Consider the following 18,600-nt stretch of genomic DNA (forward strand, 5'->3'; position numbering starts at 1 on the left):
CTTGACGTTTCAGCTTGTGCGTCTTGTTCAGTGGTGGTCGTCTTTCAGCCTTTCTTACCTTGGCCATGTCTCTGAGTATTGCACACCTTGTGCTTTTGGGCACTCCAGTGATGTTTTCTCAGTTCATGGGCAGTTATTTTGCACCTTGGTTTTTCCACACGCTTCTTGTGACCCTGTTGACTATTTTGAATGAAACGCTTGATTGTTCGATGATCACGCTTCAGAAGCTTTGCAATTTTAAGACTGCTGCATCCCCCTGCAAGATATTTCACTATTTTTGACTTTTCTGAGCCTGTCAAGTCCTTCTTTTGACCCATTTTGCCAAAGGAAAGGACGTTGCCTAATAATTATGCACACCTGATATAGGGTGTTGATGTCATTAGACCACACCCCTTCTCATTACAGAGATGCACATCACCTAATATGCTTAATTGGTAGTAGGCTTTCGAGCCTATACAGCTTGGAGTAAGACAACATGCATGAAGAGGATGATGTGGACAAAATACTCATTTGCCTAATAATTCTGCACTCCCTGTATATATGACAAAGAATTATAGCAAGCAAAGGCAAAAGGAGGTCCAACACAAAATTAATATGACCGTAAACCATATTTTGTATAAGACGTGAAGATGTTTCTCTGGCTGCCTGGAAATTTTAAGAGGAATTCTTAACCATACTCTACAATTTTGCTTCTAGTTAACTGTAATCAGAAAATTTGTTGTTAAAAGAAATTAATAACAATAAAAATTGTGTAAGCTCAGATTATTTATTCCTACTTTGTCCATTGTTGTTACATCTTTAAGCGTCTGTCAGTATCCTGTTGTGATACCGAAATACTCTTCCTTTTCCAATTTAAGATAACCTCTCAGCATCATGTACTTTTACACATATTCCTGTGCTAATGATAGTGACCTTTAGTGTGTTAAAGGGACTGGTTTGTCTCTTTCCAAGCCTAGCTTGTGTCTTAAAAACACCCTATAATTCAGCGTGTTATGCATGTAACCGCAAACCGAGGTCCTCTCCTTGACCAGTCTGCTGGCTCCAGCAGACGGAAAGTGCCGGACAATAGCTATTTGTGAGAGTCAAAGAAAGTTTCTTTGTCTCGTAAAAAAAGAAAACAATTGACACTCTGAGTAGTTTACAGGCTCTGCCATCTGCACGGACCCAGCCCAGGTTCCTCGGTGTGTTTACACGCCAAGATCAAGATCTTAAAGCTCCCTAAACTTTTAGTCACATAAACAATTACTAAATTTAGATTTTTGAACTTGTGCTTATTTTGCTAAAAGAATGTTTTATGTGTATTTTGTTAGCTTGTTTTTACCCCGTCTTTGATAATAATGCTTCACATTTTTCTTACTGTGATCTGCAATTCGCTGAAATAAAAAAAAAAGACAATGTGGGGAACAGCGGGAGTCTTGATGAAGTACAACTTTTGAAATAATCCATAAAGACAATCTGACTGAGGGAAAAGTCCAATATAAAGATGCCCAATATGCAATACAACCTATAATCAAGCTCTCTGTGTGGGTGTGGGTGTGTGTACAATCCTCATGTGTGTTCTTATGATGTTCACAGTTTTTGCTCCAGATTTGATATGGCTGATTAGAGCTGTTAGATGAGCATCGGAGATGACCTTGGTGGACAAATCAACACTCTTTGCTACAAGCCTGTGGGGTAAATAATGTGTTATCTTCACTTTCACTGGAGCGCTCACAGAGTTATAATGTATGCCCTTGGCAAAGCATTTGGGACAATCAGAAGAACATCAACAATTTAAAGATCGCTTAAAGTGAAGCAAATGAAAAACGTAATTATTGTAAACAAATTGGTTGGGACAGACTAGTTAGCAATCAATTTGTGCCAGTGTGATACCTCAATCACATAGATATCTGCAAAAGACTAATGTAGTCGAAGGATTGGAGGTGAAACCAGTGTAATCAGGTTGACTGGATAGAAGTTTGAAAATACCCCAAGTGCTCATTGCATATATTGCTAAAATCATTATTTTCTTTCTTTTTATTAAAGCCGGTGGCAGCGGGCACGCTCCATTTTGCGTTACTATTTTTAAATCCCGGTAGCACTGCAACCACATAAACTAGCGCAATAATTTGTTTTGCATATGAAACCGGAGGAGTTGTACTTACATCTTATGCCATCAGTTTGTCCTAGGTCACGGTTTCTTTCCACATATAGCTTTGCAAAAACTGCATAAAATGCACTTGAAGCAACAAAAAAATAATATTCCAGAAACACGCTTTACCGATCTGAGCAGCTGTTTGTAACACTTCCTACGTCCATCAGCACGAACTATCGCATGTCCGCCATGACCTGCCCGAAACCGGAAGTGACGTCAATTTGCGGAAATGTAGTTTTTTACCATCAGGGCCTTTTGAGCCCTGATGGCCTTTTGAGTTTTTAAGTTATGTTTGACTTTATGACTTTCTGTGTCGTTTCTGGGATGCTTAGGACTCATATTGCACTGCTGGAAATAGTTTATTTTGATGCATATGCTGTTTTCTTTGCAAATTTGCATTATAATATTTATTTTTCGTTTTTCCTGCAGTATATAAAAATTGGTGTATTTCAAAAATAAAACTATGAAGACACTTAAAATAAATTTCCTGTGGTGGGAAACTATTTTGTGCAACTTTTTTGTATTTACAGTTTTGAGGGTTAAGCCTCTTAAATTCCTCTAACTAGAAATATATGTTTTAAAAAAACAAAAACTATTTTCAATTGTTTTGTAGTTTATTGCACTTTTTTGCAATTTATGTAATTATTATGCACTTAATGCATACATATTATTAGAATTTGGACTATAATGGTTGTATTGATGTATATCAACTTGAAATGCTCCCAAAAATGGCACAACAACATGTAAAAATATAATATAAGCTCTGGCGGACTTGGTTCTATGGTAGGTCTTAAAGGGTTGATAAATGTTTAGTTTGTAACAAGTAAAATAGATAATAATGCAGGCTATGTGTTACTGATTTGTCAGTCAGGTTCAGCCTTGCTTGCTCTCTGCATGGTTACAGTTTTCCCATTAAGCAGGGTATGTTTCATTTTTACCAGCCAAAACTTGAATCCCTACTAACGCGACAGCTAGCTAAGCTATCTAGCTTGTGTTAGCATTAGCTAATCAGGTCTACTCTTTCATGCACCATCTGGTTTCAAAAGTGCAAGATGGAAGCAACCAAAGATGCTTACTGTATACTTGAAAACAGTAGTCGCTGTTATCATAGTTCTTTATATACAGTCTGTATTCAGGCTGTTTCCAGAACTTTTAATTCTCCCATTTTAGTGTCATTATCAACCAGACTACTTTTCCTCCTGGAGCCATATAGCTCCATGCGCCATCTGTTCACAACTTTTAATCTTTTGGAATTCATATGCAGTTGCACCCATTCCAGAATTCAATTTACATTTAATGACAACTGATTTTATGGACACTTGAAGGCACTGCAACAAAGCAAATGTTAGCAAACACTTAACAACCTGTCTGAAGATAAACAGAGTATGTTTTTAAAGTAGTGAAGTAATATAAAGTATAAGCAAACACAAACTGTTTCGGTGCAGCTTGTCTCACAGTATGCCTGCTAGGCAAACGTACAATGGCTGAAAGACAGGACAGGAGGGGAAAGTGAGAGATTACTTTTCAAAGGTAACGGCTGCTGATAGGGGTCAAGTTTAGCTTCATGTAACTCACTATCATTAGCAACTGCCTCACACTAGGTATTAGGTAGTATCAAGTATTTGGAAGATTTCCTGTTAATGTTTTGACTTTATAGTTTTTCAGCAGATAAATTAACAATATAGTCTACAGATTTAAAAAAGAAAACACACACACACACACACAAGCAAAAACCTTTAAATGGATAATTTTTTTTTTTTTGCTGTACTCAGTGTTTGCTGAGTATCTGTAATCAGTGACTGTATGGTTGGAGATTTCACATGGTTTCCATACCAGTGAGGAAGACTGATCCCATCAAATGTCCTTGGTTCTTGGTATGTAATTGGTTAATAAGGACAGGTGTCTTACATCGTAACAGTAACCATAACATCCTTTGGGCATGGCGTGAATGCAAATCACAGTCTTCAAGAATCTTGAAAGCTGGAAAGGCCTGGGTGGGAGAGTGAGACTGATGGAAATTAAGGAATGGGAAATAAAGGTTCATATTGTTTAACACGGCTTTCTTGGCATAATTAATCATGGATTAAGTAACACAACTTGCACCACAAAAGTAGCAACAAATATGATCATTACACCAGTCCCCTCAGGCCTATAGAAAATTTTAGCATCTTTCAGCTCATTGGTTCTGTTGACCATAACTTTAATGTTTGTTTCACCCTTATTACTCATTGACTCATTACCTGCAGCGCGTGTGTGTGTGTGCGTGTGTGAAAAATACAGGTTTCCCTATAAGTATTCAGTTTGCTTAACTCTGCGTTGTTTTTCTATTGTGATTGTTTAGCTTTGAATGATGTTGCCACATGTTCATACCTACTACGAGTAAAAGTGCTCCTGGGTTATCCTCAGATAACGCTTTGCATTAAAATCTGGACGTTCCACAAAGCCAAAAACAACCCATGACAGCGATGACTGAGTGAGGGGACTAAAAGGAAAGGGCTTGGAGAGAAAGCAGGAAGCTGAAACGGAATTTCCACACCCTGATGTGGGTGGACGCCTCCAACCCAAAGAATAGAGAGGGCACATTTTCCCCTCTCTTCACTCTCTTTCTTCCTCCCAACTTTCTGTCTTTGCTCGGACAATAGAGCCCATGGTGAAACAATTCAGAAAGGGAAGGCCAGGAATCTGTATGGCTGCAATAGGGGGTGGTCCTTGCAAACCTCTTTTTATGTGTAGGGAGAGTTTTGGGGAGGGGGGGGTGTCCTAAGAGGATGTCATTAGATGGGAATGAGAGGTGTAGGGTAGATGGAGGCCAGCTAGTGATGAGAATACCACAGACACATGGCCTGGGGGGTGAGGGTTATGTTTTTGTGGGACTCAAACATTTTTCTGCCTGACTGAGCCTGAAAGTGATCGTGCTGAGGCAGGAAAAGCAATGCAGCCTTTTTCTGCTGCACACAAGTTTTCACAAACAGAGCAGAAATTAAAACTGCATTAATCAATATTTTTATATTAACTATTGAGTGCGAGTCATTTGAAGTCAGTGCAGTTAATTGAGTAGAGAATTATAAGTCCAATCTGTTGTTCCTGACGACTCCTGAAGGTAATTTCTTTCTTATATACTGGAATTTAAATATATATTTCAGCTCATTGACCTTTGGGGCCTACAGCTTCACTGTTTTGGTTTCAACTCCAGTTACAGCAGGCAGCTTTCGTTTCAACAAACAAACTCTAATGAAACCACGTGCTGCAGGAATAAAGAGTCTATTGGGAAAATTAGGGACTAGCTTCTGATCACAGGCATATATTTAGCAAAATGAAACTAATGTTGCTCCATGTTTGCCTTCTGTATAAGCAGACAACTGTTTGCTTACTTGTTTGCCAAAAACAAGAGAGCAGTCTGTAAAAGTGAACAAAAATCTTATGTATTATATTATTATTTTTCCATCAGATGAGAAACTCAGGTATTTAGTTGAGTGTGTTTATATTTTTGATATTGAATAGATTTCTGGTGTTTCTGCCATTCTGGAAGTTATTCCAGTCATTGAGGATGAATGAATTTGTTTTCTATTTACATGGACTATATTTACCACCCTGCACTGACTGGTTACAGTTATGTTAAGGCAACATTTTCTCACATTGTTTGTTACATGCCATTCATAGCCAGTTAGCTCAAAGGGACAATAATGATCGGAATATTGGAGTAATCCACAAGTAAACACACCCAAACCAGGGTTTCAAACATAAGCAGATATCCTGGAAAATTTTAAGGTGTTGTAGCGGTGTGTGTGTGTGTGTGTGTGTGTGTGTGTGTGTGTGTGTGTGTGTGTGTGTGTGTGTTAATGGGGTAATAACTGTAGGAAATTACCTAAAACTCACTCTGCTGCCTAACAGATTGGAAATATTTGATCATACATGTGACATTTTAAAAAAAATTACCTACATATAAAGCACTGTCAGAGGACAGCCATGGCTCACTTTCTCTGGAATCCCCATTGAGACGATCTCAAATGTAAACTTAAAGTTAAGAACATAGACTCAGATTCTTGAACTCTACATAATTTTGAATTCAGGTATTTATGCCTGAGTTTGGTATATCTGTTATATTTTGTGTAGATAAAACATATTTAATACTGTCTTACTGTGCAGGATGTAACAATTTTAATCTGGAAGCTTCTTAAAGGATGAATTACATCAACATGTTGCTGGCATAGCTTTCTAGATTCTGGAATTCCCCACTGTCTAAAATAACTCTACAAAATTAGATTTTGCTGTAAGAACAATTTGTCGTAAAGAAAGGCAAAGACGACAACACATAATAAACATATATAGCAGGTTATTCTGAGAGACATGGAGGAAGAGGATGGAAATGCAGGGCACACAGAGAACAGAGTTAAAGTTTAACGTCGAAATAATTATAATTAAAAAAACAAAAACAAAAAGCAGGCAAAGGTTATACATGGGGAATCATATAATGTAGCAAACAATCAAAATGATGAGCAGGCAAAAGCTAAAGTCCCTGACATAGTCCAGAGTTCACACTCAAACACAAATTAACACACAGGAGGGGACTTTCCACAGTAAACAAATTAAAACTGGGAGTACATTTATTCCCAAGTGAGCAATCAGCTGATAGGGAACAGGTGAGGGAGACTAAACTCAGGTGACAGGTATTGAGGACAAACGATCAGAAAAGGGGGAAAGAACAACAAATACAGGAAGCAAAACTGGAAAGCGTGTAAACGGACTAAGAATTGCAAAATTAAACAGGGAAATCCCGAACAGGAAACTAACACCATGACACACACATACAACTAACTGTGCACAACATGAAGCTACCGGGAATATTTAATATACTATAATACAACCTTTTTGCCGTGTCAGTGCCACCCACTGCATCAGCACAAAGTTGTTTCTCTGAAATCTATGTGGCTCTCTGGCTCCATCTCGTGGCCCATCAGACGTTTTGGAGTTAACTGGTTGGTATGTCAGAACAAATAACCTTGTGGATTTCTGTGCTTCCCTATTTAGCCACATGAAGCCTGTCGGGTCAGTGTGACCAGGGCATGCGTTATCGCCACGGGATCCAGGTGCACTGAGCCCTTGACGCTATAAATACCTTCGCGTTCCGATGTTAAAGGGTCAAACAAGAATTTTTATTGAACACCTCGTCTTATATTATTCATCACTAATAGTTGTTGCTTTCACATTGTGTCTTATCCGTTAGGCGATCTTTTATGCGCTTTGTTTCCGCTCGTTTGATGGGACCGAGCAGACGTACTGCAGCACGCGGACAAGAAACCGCTCACGGAGGACTGCGGGAGTTAAAGGGGCGGCAAGAGCCGGTGGAAGAGAGGCGGACTCTTGACTGTCAGTCAAACATCCGGGGTTATCCGTTGCTACGTTATAACGCCTTAGCAGATCTAAACGACTCTCAGAAGTAATTTTTTTCAGAATACCAGGAGGAGACGGACACACCTAAGTCTCTCAGAATGGGAAACCTGCTGTTCTCCACAGGGTAAAATATAAATATATACATATGTGTCTATCTATATATATGTAGACAGATACATCATGTTGTTTTGGCATTACTTGTGCATGCCCTGCTTACTGCTCTTTGCACGAATATCCACTGAAACAAAGGTAGACAAAAGATGTGACGTGTCCTCGCGTGACCCAGTAATGCTCTGAAATTATCCCCCAGGATTCACTTCACTCAGTGCACGCGTTGGTAAAAGCAGCAGAGGTATAAAGCAAGCTGTAATGCTATGTGTGGATCATTTTCCTAAAGTCTGTTAATCACATGTTCAAACAATACGGTAATCAGTGGATCGGCGTGGAGCTTTAGGTGTGCGTCAAGAACGCAGTAAAAAATATTAACAACCAAGGTCACGCATTCGTTTTGCCAGCGTGTCGCTATAGAGCACCACCAGTAAAGAGCCAAGAAAGATGGTGCAAAATTGACTTAAACTACGGTTTATAAAAGTCTAAGGTGTTAAAAAAGTACAATTACAAGGAGGTGACACAATAAAGCCAAATATATAGCTAAATGCCATGCGTGAAGTTTTTGTGATCACGGAAATGGATCCATCGATGAAATGAAGGGGTGAATGTGTCACTTTAATCAGGTGTTTTCTGTGTAGGTCAAATTAACAACCTGGTAAAGTTACACTCATTCAGGTGAGGCAAGAAGATGGTTTACAGCTGACTTTTCCTTTCCGTCATCCATAGTAGCGAACAACCTCCAATTAGTTATTTGATTTCTTGTATTATTTCCTTTAAAACGACATAATTTTACACATAAAATGGGCCAGACTCAAATAGGAAGTGCACACTGACATGCAAAAACCTTGGCCTGCTATGCATCTCAGTTGCATGTAGTCCACTAATGATGATTACATGGCTTCAACATCATCATCTAGAAATAAAACTTAACACAGTAAACATGTTTCCAATATAAATTAAGTCTTTTAAAAACGCATGTAAATAAACAGTCTGTTGAGTCTAATGCATGGAAAATTGATCATGTGAACCACTGCACTCACAGGCTATGTAAAAATAATGTCATTAAAATGGAAATGATGGCATTAAATAAGGTAAAATGATTTTACATTGAAGTTAAACAAATGGCCATCTGGCACAATAAATAAACTTCCTTCCTTTAAAACCATACTGATGACTTTATTATAGTCATTTTGTTTGTCCATAATTTCAGTCCTACGATGGGAATTAAAGTTAATTTAACCTCAAAGAATTCTCCATGAATTACTGTTTGTGGTGACAGTCACAACAGATAATGACAATAATCAGTCTTTGAGTTCTCTGGGTCCTCTGAGGATATGTTTGCAAATCCTTAGCCAAGTGAATGTTATAGTCTGTTGTTCTGTGATGTTTCTCTGGTGAACTGTGGAAAGTATTCATGTTTCAATCTGGCCTCTTTTTCAGCCTCATAAGGACTGATGCAACCAAGTCGGATAAAGTTAACAGACGACATTTAATAGCCAAAACGATCTGCAATGGCATAACCTATTATTACACTCCACTCACTGGTACAGGTTGCGAAACAGAATGTCTTGCCAAAAATTTTCAAGATTCTGCAGCTCTTTGCCCCACGTTCCCTGTTTCACCATCTGCAGAAGCCTCCTCTACACTCCTCTCAGATTCACCGTCAAACACATCTGTCTCCTACCAAAAACAATCATATTCTTCGTCCACTTCTCGTCCACTTCTGGTTTTCTTCTCCTGGCTTGGAGCCCAACCAGGGGGAATGGCTAAGTACCGGGACCTTTATCTGGACCGTGGCATGGATGTCCTCCTGGTTCAGAGCAGTGTGATGCATTTCCTGTGGCCTCGATGGGGGCTTGAGTATGGATTGGAGGTTCTGAAAATTCTGGAGAACCCTCCCTTCGCAGGGAGGGTGATGCTGGTTCATGCTTCTTCCATCGGTGGCTACACTTTCACTCAAATCCTCACCCACATTGTCCAAGAACCAAAAAAACATGGAGGCCTGGCACAGAGGATGATGGGACACATCTATGACAGCTTAGTGGTCGGCACACTGGACCACATGGCGATAGGTGAGTGAGAGTGATCTAGTATATTCGGTTGCAGTTCACTTTTGTGTTGGATACGTGTGTCAGATCTTTACATAATTTATTAGCCGATCGACCCACTGCTCCAGTTTGTCAGGAGTTCTCTCTAGCTGCTTGTTTTAATCGGCTTTAGGGCTGTGTCTGCAAGCAGTTTATCCATTTAACATTTGGGATTTTTATCAGGTTCTATCTAAGCCGCTAGTTCTGTCTAGTTTTCTAAAAAAAATTAACTGGCATTCACACTGTGTAGTTACTGTACTACCATCTAAAACCTCATTTATTTAAATTAAAATAAATTCAAACATGTGCACCCAATTCTTTTCTTTTGTTTTTTGAAGTCCTTAAAGATTCCAAAGAGGAAAAAGAACATTTTGAAGAAATCAAAAGTCTGTTAGAAGTGCAAAATTTCCATCAAATTCATGCCCATGATGCATGTAAACTTCTGACAACATGGACGCAAAGCACCTGGTAATTAGAGTTACGTTAGGTTACAAAGAAAAAGGCTAGAATTGCAATCAGAAGAACTGGAGCACAGACTTGTTGGTGTGTTTGACTACAGGGTAAGCCATGACATTACTTGTCAGGTATTGGATTGGATCATCAACACAACAAAAGCACTAAAAAGGAGGTAATAATATTTGATTTTGCCCTACAGCTGGCCATTTTAGGACTTAGCTATATAGGTCTAGGTTATTTTTGATACACGGCCTACATAAGAGTAAAGCTTTAAAACTCTAAACTATTTACTCTCTTGTGTTTTTTTTTTTTTTAAATTTGTTTTTTTTTTTTACATTTTTTATTCAGGCATTGGTAGAACTCTGGTGCCACGTTTTGAGAGCTTTGTCAAAAACACTGCCATGCTTTACTTCTGGCTTTTCAAAACCCACACGGCAGACTTCTATGAGACCAGCATCCAAGTGTTCCACAACAGCCCAGTTACCGCTCCCGCTCTCTTCTTCTTCAGTGAAAACGATGCAATGTGCAACACTGCAGTGATGGAAAAGCTGATTGACGTCTGGAGACAGAGAGGAGTGGACGTGCACAGCAGAAAGTGGAAGAAGTCGATACATGCGGCCCACTTGCGCTGCCACCCAGATGATTACCTCTCCACCCTGCAACACTTTTTGAACTCGCTGCCCATTTCCTCCTGTAAAAAAACAATCTAAGAGGGGAGGTAAAAATACACCACCACCAAATATTAAAAAACAAAATAAGTTTTATGATTTAAAAAAGAATGCACTTTGATTTTTTTTCCTTTAGCTTTGTTATTAATTAAAATGAGAAGTATTTTTTCTCTCTTTGTTACGACCCCCTCTGCTAGGCGACAGGTGGGGAGAAACATACACAAGCCCACTCACGAAGTCAGAGTAAATAAGGGGTTTTATTGCAAACGTTAAACTAAAAACCGACGGGGCTGTTCAACAGACCACCGGGCAAATAATTAATACACAAAGAAAAGAACAGGCAAGAATAAAAACTAAGGGTTAACTAAGCTGAGCCAGCAAACACAAGACTCTAACAAAACTAAGGTCAGCTGTATCTCAGAGTTTACAAATGGAGTTCAAATGCTAGGCAGACGAGGAGGACACTGCACGTTCACGTCAGCACAGCAGTTCCCCTCAGTGTGAATCTTCAGCGTTTTTATACTCCCAGGTGCAGACAATCAGCCAGTCAGTTGGTCTTGGAGTGTCATTGGATCTCCAGGCAGCCAATCGTCCACGCAGTCTGGCACACTTTGATCTGCATAAAAGAAGGCTGGCACAGGACTCCCAGCAGCCAGTCATCCACGAGTCCTGGCACACTTAGATTTGCATAAACAAAAGGGCAGTCTCACTTCCTCCAAGGCCCAGGGCCGTAACACTCTTTTGCATATTCATTGTTTGAATTTTTGTTGCTTGCTGTTAAGTAAAGTTGTATTTTAAGTTATTTTAAAAAAACTGATGTTATTTACCTGTGTGCTTATGTTATGGATTATTTTGCACTTTAAACAATTCAAAAGCTTTGATAAACTGTTGGTACTCTTACCAGAGATGTGGTTGCTGCACATTGAGTGAAATAAAATATTTCAATTGCGCTGCTTGGAACAGGACTTTTACTTGTGAGTTTTTTCCATATAAAAAATTGCCAACATGGTCTCACTTCTACTAAGAACTTCTTGAAAGTCGGCGCTGGTTTAGCTCAGTGCGTTGAGCGAGCGACCACATGCCATACGGCTGAGAACGGCCGGCCTGGGTTTGAGTAGCACCCGCAGCCCTTTGCCGCATGCCTTCTCCTCTCTCTCTGCCCCCACCTCCCTGTTGTCTATACTGTGTCCATCTAATAAACTTAAAAAAGGCCAAAAAAATAATTACTTGGAAGTCTTGTAACTGGTTTATCATTTAAGTCATTTTAATTACTTTTATACACATATATATTTGTTTATTTTATTATTATTATTATGATATTTAGTCTATCTGATATTTCTTTTCCAAATTTTTCCTTTTAATGATGAAATCGGGTACTTCATAATGTGGAAAAAGGATAGTTTTCTTTGAATGTGAATGGGTGGACCTGGAAGTTAGTGGGAAATTTATTCCAAGTTGAAAAAAGTACAATATATAAATGGGTTTATAATGTGTGTATAAGTGCAACCAAAGGCTTACTGTTAGTCTTTAACTAAAGGAGGGTAGCAAAGTTAAATCTAATACTAAAGAAATGCTGAAAATATATGTGCTAAAGCAAAAATATTTTTCTTACCCCAAGCATATCATCTTAGCTAGTTTAGCTTATCTACACATGTTTATTCCAACCATATCTTTTAATCTATTTTAGCAATTTGGACTTACAATAACGTTTGCTTAGAATTAGACCTGTTTTCTAGTCTTTTCTGTTTTATTTTCAGTGTAATTCAAACATTCACATGAACTCATGTTATGAAAGCACAATCACTCTTGGTAAGTAAAACATAAACTCCATAAAACCTATGTCATTTAACTTCTTTCCAACCATCTTTGAAGTCAGTATGTCTGTTTTCAACCCTTGCTGTTTATTTTAGGAAAACACAAAGATAAACATTTTGAAAACTTTAATATTTTTAGTTGAATTTCTTTTTAAAAATTTCAGTCTGCAACCCTCTCTGTGTGAAAAGGAGCTTATGATGGTGTTTTGAGGTCTCTTCATCCACTTCTGTGTGAGTTACATTTGAGGAATGATATGTACTGCAGTTACTCAGAGTTGTTCATATATATTAGGACCACTCTCACAAGAAGTGAACCAGAAGTGCTTGATTATTGATTATTTCCTGGCATTGTTCATAAAACTATGTTCTACATCATCCCAGATGTTCTGTGATAAAAAGCCATACTGTTATTCACTCTTATTGTAGTATGATCTTAACAGCTTACAGTTGTTGCCATTGTTGTGTAGCAAAGGCACATTAGACCAGATAACTAAGAAACTTCAATGTAATGTTAAGAATGCCTAATAATTCTAAGCACTAAAAAACAGGTCCACAGAAGTATATACGTCTTTTCAGTACAGCTGTTAGTAGTAACCCACTGTTTCCTCCCTGCCACTGTTATCTAACACAAAAATAACCCTGCATTTCCTCTCTAATTACAGAAGCTTCTCTCACGCCAGGAAATAACAATTAAACGCTCTGTTAGCACGGGCTAATGTATGATTCAAAAAAGAGAATTTTACTAAGTAATCAATGGAAATTTAATAAATAAGTTAATAGAATAAACATGCTTTCAAACTGCTCTCAAACAGCTCCATATCACACAGATATTTCTGGCAGTCACTCGTCTTTCAGAGGAAGGCCAAGTGTAGATAACTGTAAAGGCAAGGAACACCAATAAGTCTATATTTAAAAAAAAAACTTAATCCTATAGTGTTATCGTTAGACTTTCTTTGGAATCTCATGGAACTCAGCTGGAATACACAAAAAGCAGACTTACCATAAAGTGCTTACAAGCACCACCTCTTGTGTGTTTAGTCCCTTTAGGTATGTAGTAATTTTTTATTGCATGTCTGAGTAGTATGAAGAACTGACTCCCTACTGTATATTACTGTATACTACTATTCTTATTGTATATATTGTATATCTTATTCATCTGTTCCTCTGTCTCTCCTGCTGCTTTGAGCATGTACGTGACAAAAGAATTTCCCTCGGGATAAATAAAGGTCTTCTTATTCTTATTCTTAGAATGTAAAAGAGTGGATCTGTAAGAATTTACTGTTGATTTACCTTGTAAAACCTTATCAAGGTTCTTGAATTTCAACTCTGTTTACTTTTTTATGTTAGCGTTTCACACACACATGCACTCGTGCTGTGATTATTCATCATCGATTTGTGGTGACTTGTGTTACATTTCCCTTATAAGGTACAGAGTTTTTAACATTTTCAAAACGTGTAGCATACTCTGCTTAGTGTTGTTTAATGGCCGTAAAATTAGAGGGTTAGATTTTGTTTTTCTGTTTGTTTCTTCGAAAGTGGCTTTTGGATGAGAAGTAAAAAATCTTCAAAAGCCTAAAAGAAGTCCTGCTGACTTCAACTCACACACTTCAGACAGTCGTACTAAGAGGCTGCTCTGTAGTTCCTCATTGCTGAACAGCTGCATGTTATTAAAGTGTCTTCTTGCTCTTTTGTAGTTCACGGGTAATCAGTAATGAGTAAGTTAGTTTCTGTTTTTGTGCCGTTTGGTGTTTAGATTGGAATGTGTCTCATGAAGAAAGTGAATCATTAGATTGAAATATGGGTAATTGTGAACTAATTATTGCCTAATGATATCTGTTTTGTTTTTTAAATTCAATTTAGTAGAAATTCTTATATAAGAATAATAATTTTTTCTTTAAAGTTTAAGCAAAGGATTGTTGTTGTTGTTGTTTTTTTGTAAATATATTATTATCATCTGAGTAGTCAGCTTGATGTGATAAAATAAAATAAAATAAAGCCATGATAGCTGAAAACTACATTTTATAATAAAAAACAAACTTAATTCTTTATGCTGGTTAAAATGCTACTCCCAGCATATGATATACATTAATGCCATTATTGTAGATTATTATATATGAAATTTAAATTTATTATATCTATTGGCTTGTTTTATTTTATAAAACTGTATCATTGTACCATTAAGTTTAGCTGTATTTTATGTCATACATAATATTTTAATAAAGATTTTTTATCAAAGTAACACAAGTGAAAAAAGTCTTAAATGCATGACTTAAATCTTTTAAATTTTAAATAAAGCATCAGTCATGACAGAATTTGTTATTGCAAACTTTATTACAAAAAAATAACACATTTCATTTTTAAACACAACCTAATAACCTTTCGCTTAATGGTTCTGCTCAATAGACCACTGAGACAAGCATCCACTAAAAAACAGTTAAGATTGCACAGTCATCAAAAGGTCTTATATGCTTTCTCTGGCAATAGTTTCATAGCACCATGCAATTCTTTGCATTAGTTTTATTTACTGGCAGAAATGACCACAATCATGCTTATTCACACAACCTCCAAGTACTATGTAGTGTCTCATTTTTCCCATCCTGACCCTCAAAACACACACCATGTCAAACGTGTGTAAAACAGTTTGCCATAAAGTATTAAAAAATGTATTTTGTTAAAAAATATATGAGTATTTTAATCTATCTGTAAAACCCTATAAAACATTTGTTGTATGAAATAAAAGATGCCCTTTATAGTTTTTTTCATTATATTACAAATCGCTGAATTATTGGAATTAATTGCATGCTTTTAACGACTGACAGTTGTCCACGTAGTAATTATATGTATAGAAAATATGCATCACAAAGACAAATTAACCTTTGCCTACACTGGGTCAAGTCCTGGCTTACTATATATGCATCAAGCTTAAATTTGTTAGCAGAGCTTGAGTTTGCCCTTGTTGAGAAGAAGTTCCTCTAGGTAGTGCTGCACCTTTGTCACTGTCATGTAAAGGTGGCTTTCTGGGAACACACTCTCATTCATCTGTACTGCTGGTTTGGGCTTAAGGGGACACTCCATTGAGAAGGCGAGGGAGCGCACCCTTCCTTCCAAGCTGGAGACATCAGCCTGAATCTGGATGAGGAAAGGGTGCTGCTGCAGTTCAATATCCAAAACTCCAAGCTCATGGCTTATATTACTTAGTCCTACAATGGAAGGAGGGGGAACACCTATCGGTGAAGCCAGCAACTAAGAATAAAAAAAATAATACATAAGCTTAGTTTAATATTGAATAAAAACATTCCTCAATGAGAAAATTTAGGCAGAAAACAGTATACGCAATGAAAATAAACAGCAAATCGCATTAACATAAAAATAATCAATATATTGGTACCTTTAGTTTCTTAATGTGGACAAGGGTTATCTGAGCAATGTTTACAATGTTGTGTATGGTGTTTCTGATGGATTCTCCCTTTGTGAGAAGACTAGTGCTCTGATGAGCTGCCATAAGAAAGACGCAGAGAAGGGCCAGAATGTTACGCATCCTAAAAAGGAAAAACGAATTCATTAAATAGACAAAAAGAAAAAAGCCATATAAACAAAGACATAATAAAAACATGCAGAAAAAAAAAAGTATAACCTTAATAACGTCTTCCTCTGGATATTTTTTGCATTTACTGTGGGGAAAAAAAAATCTAATCTCTTACCTGGATTTCTTGAAATGTGCTCCTCTAACTGGCTTCTTTGCAGGTTTCCAACATTTAAATAGTCTGCCCTGCACTTCAGTCTTGCCTCGGTCTGTTCTCCTCCTCTATCCCCCCCACGATACATCTTAAACGTAAGCCTGACCCTTGTAGGTCAACTTCTTAACATGCACTGATTAAAAAGGAAATTCCCATTAAATATCAATAAGAAAACAGATCACTCTGACTCAGACACACATGTTCTTATTTTTTTCCCCCCTAAGATGATCATTAACAATGTTAGTATAAGCCAGTTGTTAATGTAACACTTTAATCTTAACTTTGAGTTACTGGAAAATGTGTAGGCAGACTGACACAGTGCAGAGTGCATGCAGTACAGCTGTTTAAAAGAAAATGTGTATGTAGTGCTATTTGAACTCTTCTTGTTTAGTATAAGTGAGTCATCCTATCAGCTCTTGTTCTAATATTTCTGATAAACAGTTGTGAGTTGCAAAATGTCTGCTGGAAAAAAATTTGATGCAGTATGGAAACAAATAACGTTATATCGGTATGATTTTGAATTTTGAATGTTGTCTTGGTGTTACTGTGACTCATCTGTGTGTATGAAAGGGAGTATATTCTGTTCATTCTTTTCATTTTACCATTATTTGTCTTCAGTCAGAGCTTCACTTCATTGAGAGTTCACTAGCCGTGATCAGGAATGGAATCAGTAATAAAACCAGTGACGGCATGAGAGTTAAGTGGAACAGTGTGGAAGATCCTTGAACACTGAAACCTTTGAATCTGCCGATGACTGGAAAACCACTAAAATCTTGGACTTCAAACCTTTACAGGGTACCGTCGAGGTAAATAGACCGTTTTATCTGATTGCTTCCGTGTTTGTTTTCTTTTTTGATAGCTAGTTTACATGTTGACAAGCTATTTTTTTTTTTTTTTGGGTTGTATGGAAGCCCCAAACGCAATTTCATTGTTCTTGACAATGACAATAAATAAATAAATACTAAAATACTAAAATATTTTCTGGGTTGTCTGTTTAGGTTCTCAGTTAAGTTCTCAGGTCATGGCAGAACGTCTTTTTGTAAGGCAGGGATAGCATGTCTGTAACTAATTTAATTCACTATGAATCGTGTTCTCTATACATGTAAATATACCTATACTTCTTTTTATGTACCACACAACAGAAGCTTAAAACCGAAAAAGCAAGAAAATGCAAGAGAACACACTTTTTGTAAGTCAGATGCGTCATTGCAGGGATAGCATGTCTGTAACTAATTTAATTCACAATGAATCATTTTCTCTGTACCTGTAAACAATCTTCATAACATACATATGACTTATTCCTAATGCACTGAAAACTTCTCTGGCTGACCAGTAAATTTGTGTACGGGGGTATAAAAAAAGAACTGAGCAATAGAGTGTTTCAGATATTTTTTTAAAAAGCATTTGATATCTGCTTTAGTCTAAATATTTAAGTTGCGAGTTGAACTTCCCGGGTTTGCAGGTTTAGGAAAATGTGGGTAATAACAATATCTTTATTCACCCCTGTCCTAATAAAACCCTGCTAAACCTGCACATTCACTTTAGCTTACTTCTTAAAACATCCTTAAATCATCCTTTGTTGGTAGAAACTTTCTCTGTCAACAAGAAGAAAAATATTACATTGAAGAAAATTACAAAGAAAATAACAAAAAGGGACTTTTTTCACTGGACTTCTTATATATATATATATATATATATATATATATATATATATATATATATATATATATATATATATATATCTTCAAATTAAATGTATATATATATATATATATATACATACATACGTGTGTATATTTATATGGAATATGTTTGTGAAGAAGGTAATCAGTCCTTAAGCTGATCATGTTGACAGCTTATAATAATAATTATACTATAGTAATTATGTTTATTATAATAATAACAACCACAATTAATCTGAGCTGGTCTTCAAATTAAAGAGACTGAGTTCTTTGGAAAGATGACAGTCACAGATAATGAAAGTTGAAAATAAAAAGAAAACACAATGCTCCATAATTAAGCTGTATTTATGCAACTTTCTGTCTTACTATCTAACAAACTTGTGGTATATAAAGGCAATTTTCCCCATCTTTTCCTGATAGAAAAGTGGATAATTATATGACATATTCCACTAAACAGATTCTTCTTTTTTGCTTTGTTCACTTTTCTTTTCTTTTCACAAGCACAGCTTGGCTGGATTTG

At 37.0% G+C, this 18,600-nt stretch overlaps 3 protein-coding genes across 7 annotated transcripts in view; 1 reads left to right on the top strand and 2 right to left on the bottom strand.

Annotated features, from left to right (window-relative positions):
- prrt4b (proline rich transmembrane protein 4b) overlaps positions 1 to 7,089 on the bottom strand; it is a 32,571-nt gene extending 25,482 nt beyond the window's left edge. Inside the window, exon 1 of one of the 3 annotated variants that reach the window (XM_026146331.1) lies at positions 7,000 to 7,089. The gene's annotated coding sequence lies outside the window, so the exon portion shown is untranslated. Of the gene's footprint in view, positions 1 to 2,144; positions 2,166 to 2,260; positions 2,280 to 6,999 lie in introns of those variants that run through there. The other 2 variants (XM_026146333.1, XM_026146332.1) reach the window with 2 other exon arrangements.
- A 73-nt stretch (positions 7,090 to 7,162) lies between these two features.
- LOC113008707 (uncharacterized) lies at positions 7,163 to 10,950 on the top strand. 2 transcript variants are annotated; one of them, XM_026146340.1, is made up of 3 exons: positions 7,163 to 7,649; positions 9,077 to 9,708; positions 10,528 to 10,950. In XM_026146340.1, exons 1-3 carry the CDS (start codon positions 7,624 to 7,626, stop codon positions 10,887 to 10,889), a joined length of 1,020 nt encoding a protein of 339 aa, XP_026002125.1. In that variant the 5' UTR covers positions 7,163 to 7,623; the 3' UTR covers positions 10,890 to 10,950. The 2 variants fall into 2 exon arrangements, with proteins under 2 accessions (XP_026002125.1, XP_026002126.1); XM_026146341.1 differs by having other exon boundaries at positions 10,618 to 10,950.
- Positions 10,951 to 15,010: 4,060 nt separating this feature from the next.
- On the bottom strand, positions 15,011 to 17,298 carry lepb (leptin b). Of its 2 annotated transcripts, XM_026148303.1 has the most exons (3): positions 16,363 to 17,298; positions 16,050 to 16,200; positions 15,011 to 15,904 (listed from the first exon to the last, which is right to left on the bottom strand). In XM_026148303.1, the coding sequence occupies exons 2-3, from the start codon at positions 16,197 to 16,199 to the stop codon at positions 15,593 to 15,595; spliced, it is 462 nt and encodes a 153-aa protein (XP_026004088.1). In that variant the 5' UTR covers position 16,200; positions 16,363 to 17,298; the 3' UTR covers positions 15,011 to 15,592. The 2 variants fall into 2 exon arrangements, with proteins under 2 accessions (XP_026004088.1, XP_026004087.1); XM_026148302.1 differs by having other exon boundaries at positions 16,050 to 17,298.
- Between the last annotated feature and the right edge of the window lie 1,302 nt (positions 17,299 to 18,600).

This window comes from Astatotilapia calliptera, chromosome 17, assembly GCF_900246225.1.
Source record: "Astatotilapia calliptera chromosome 17, fAstCal1.2, whole genome shotgun sequence".
NCBI classification, from domain to species: domain Eukaryota; kingdom Metazoa; phylum Chordata; class Actinopteri; order Cichliformes; family Cichlidae; genus Astatotilapia; species Astatotilapia calliptera.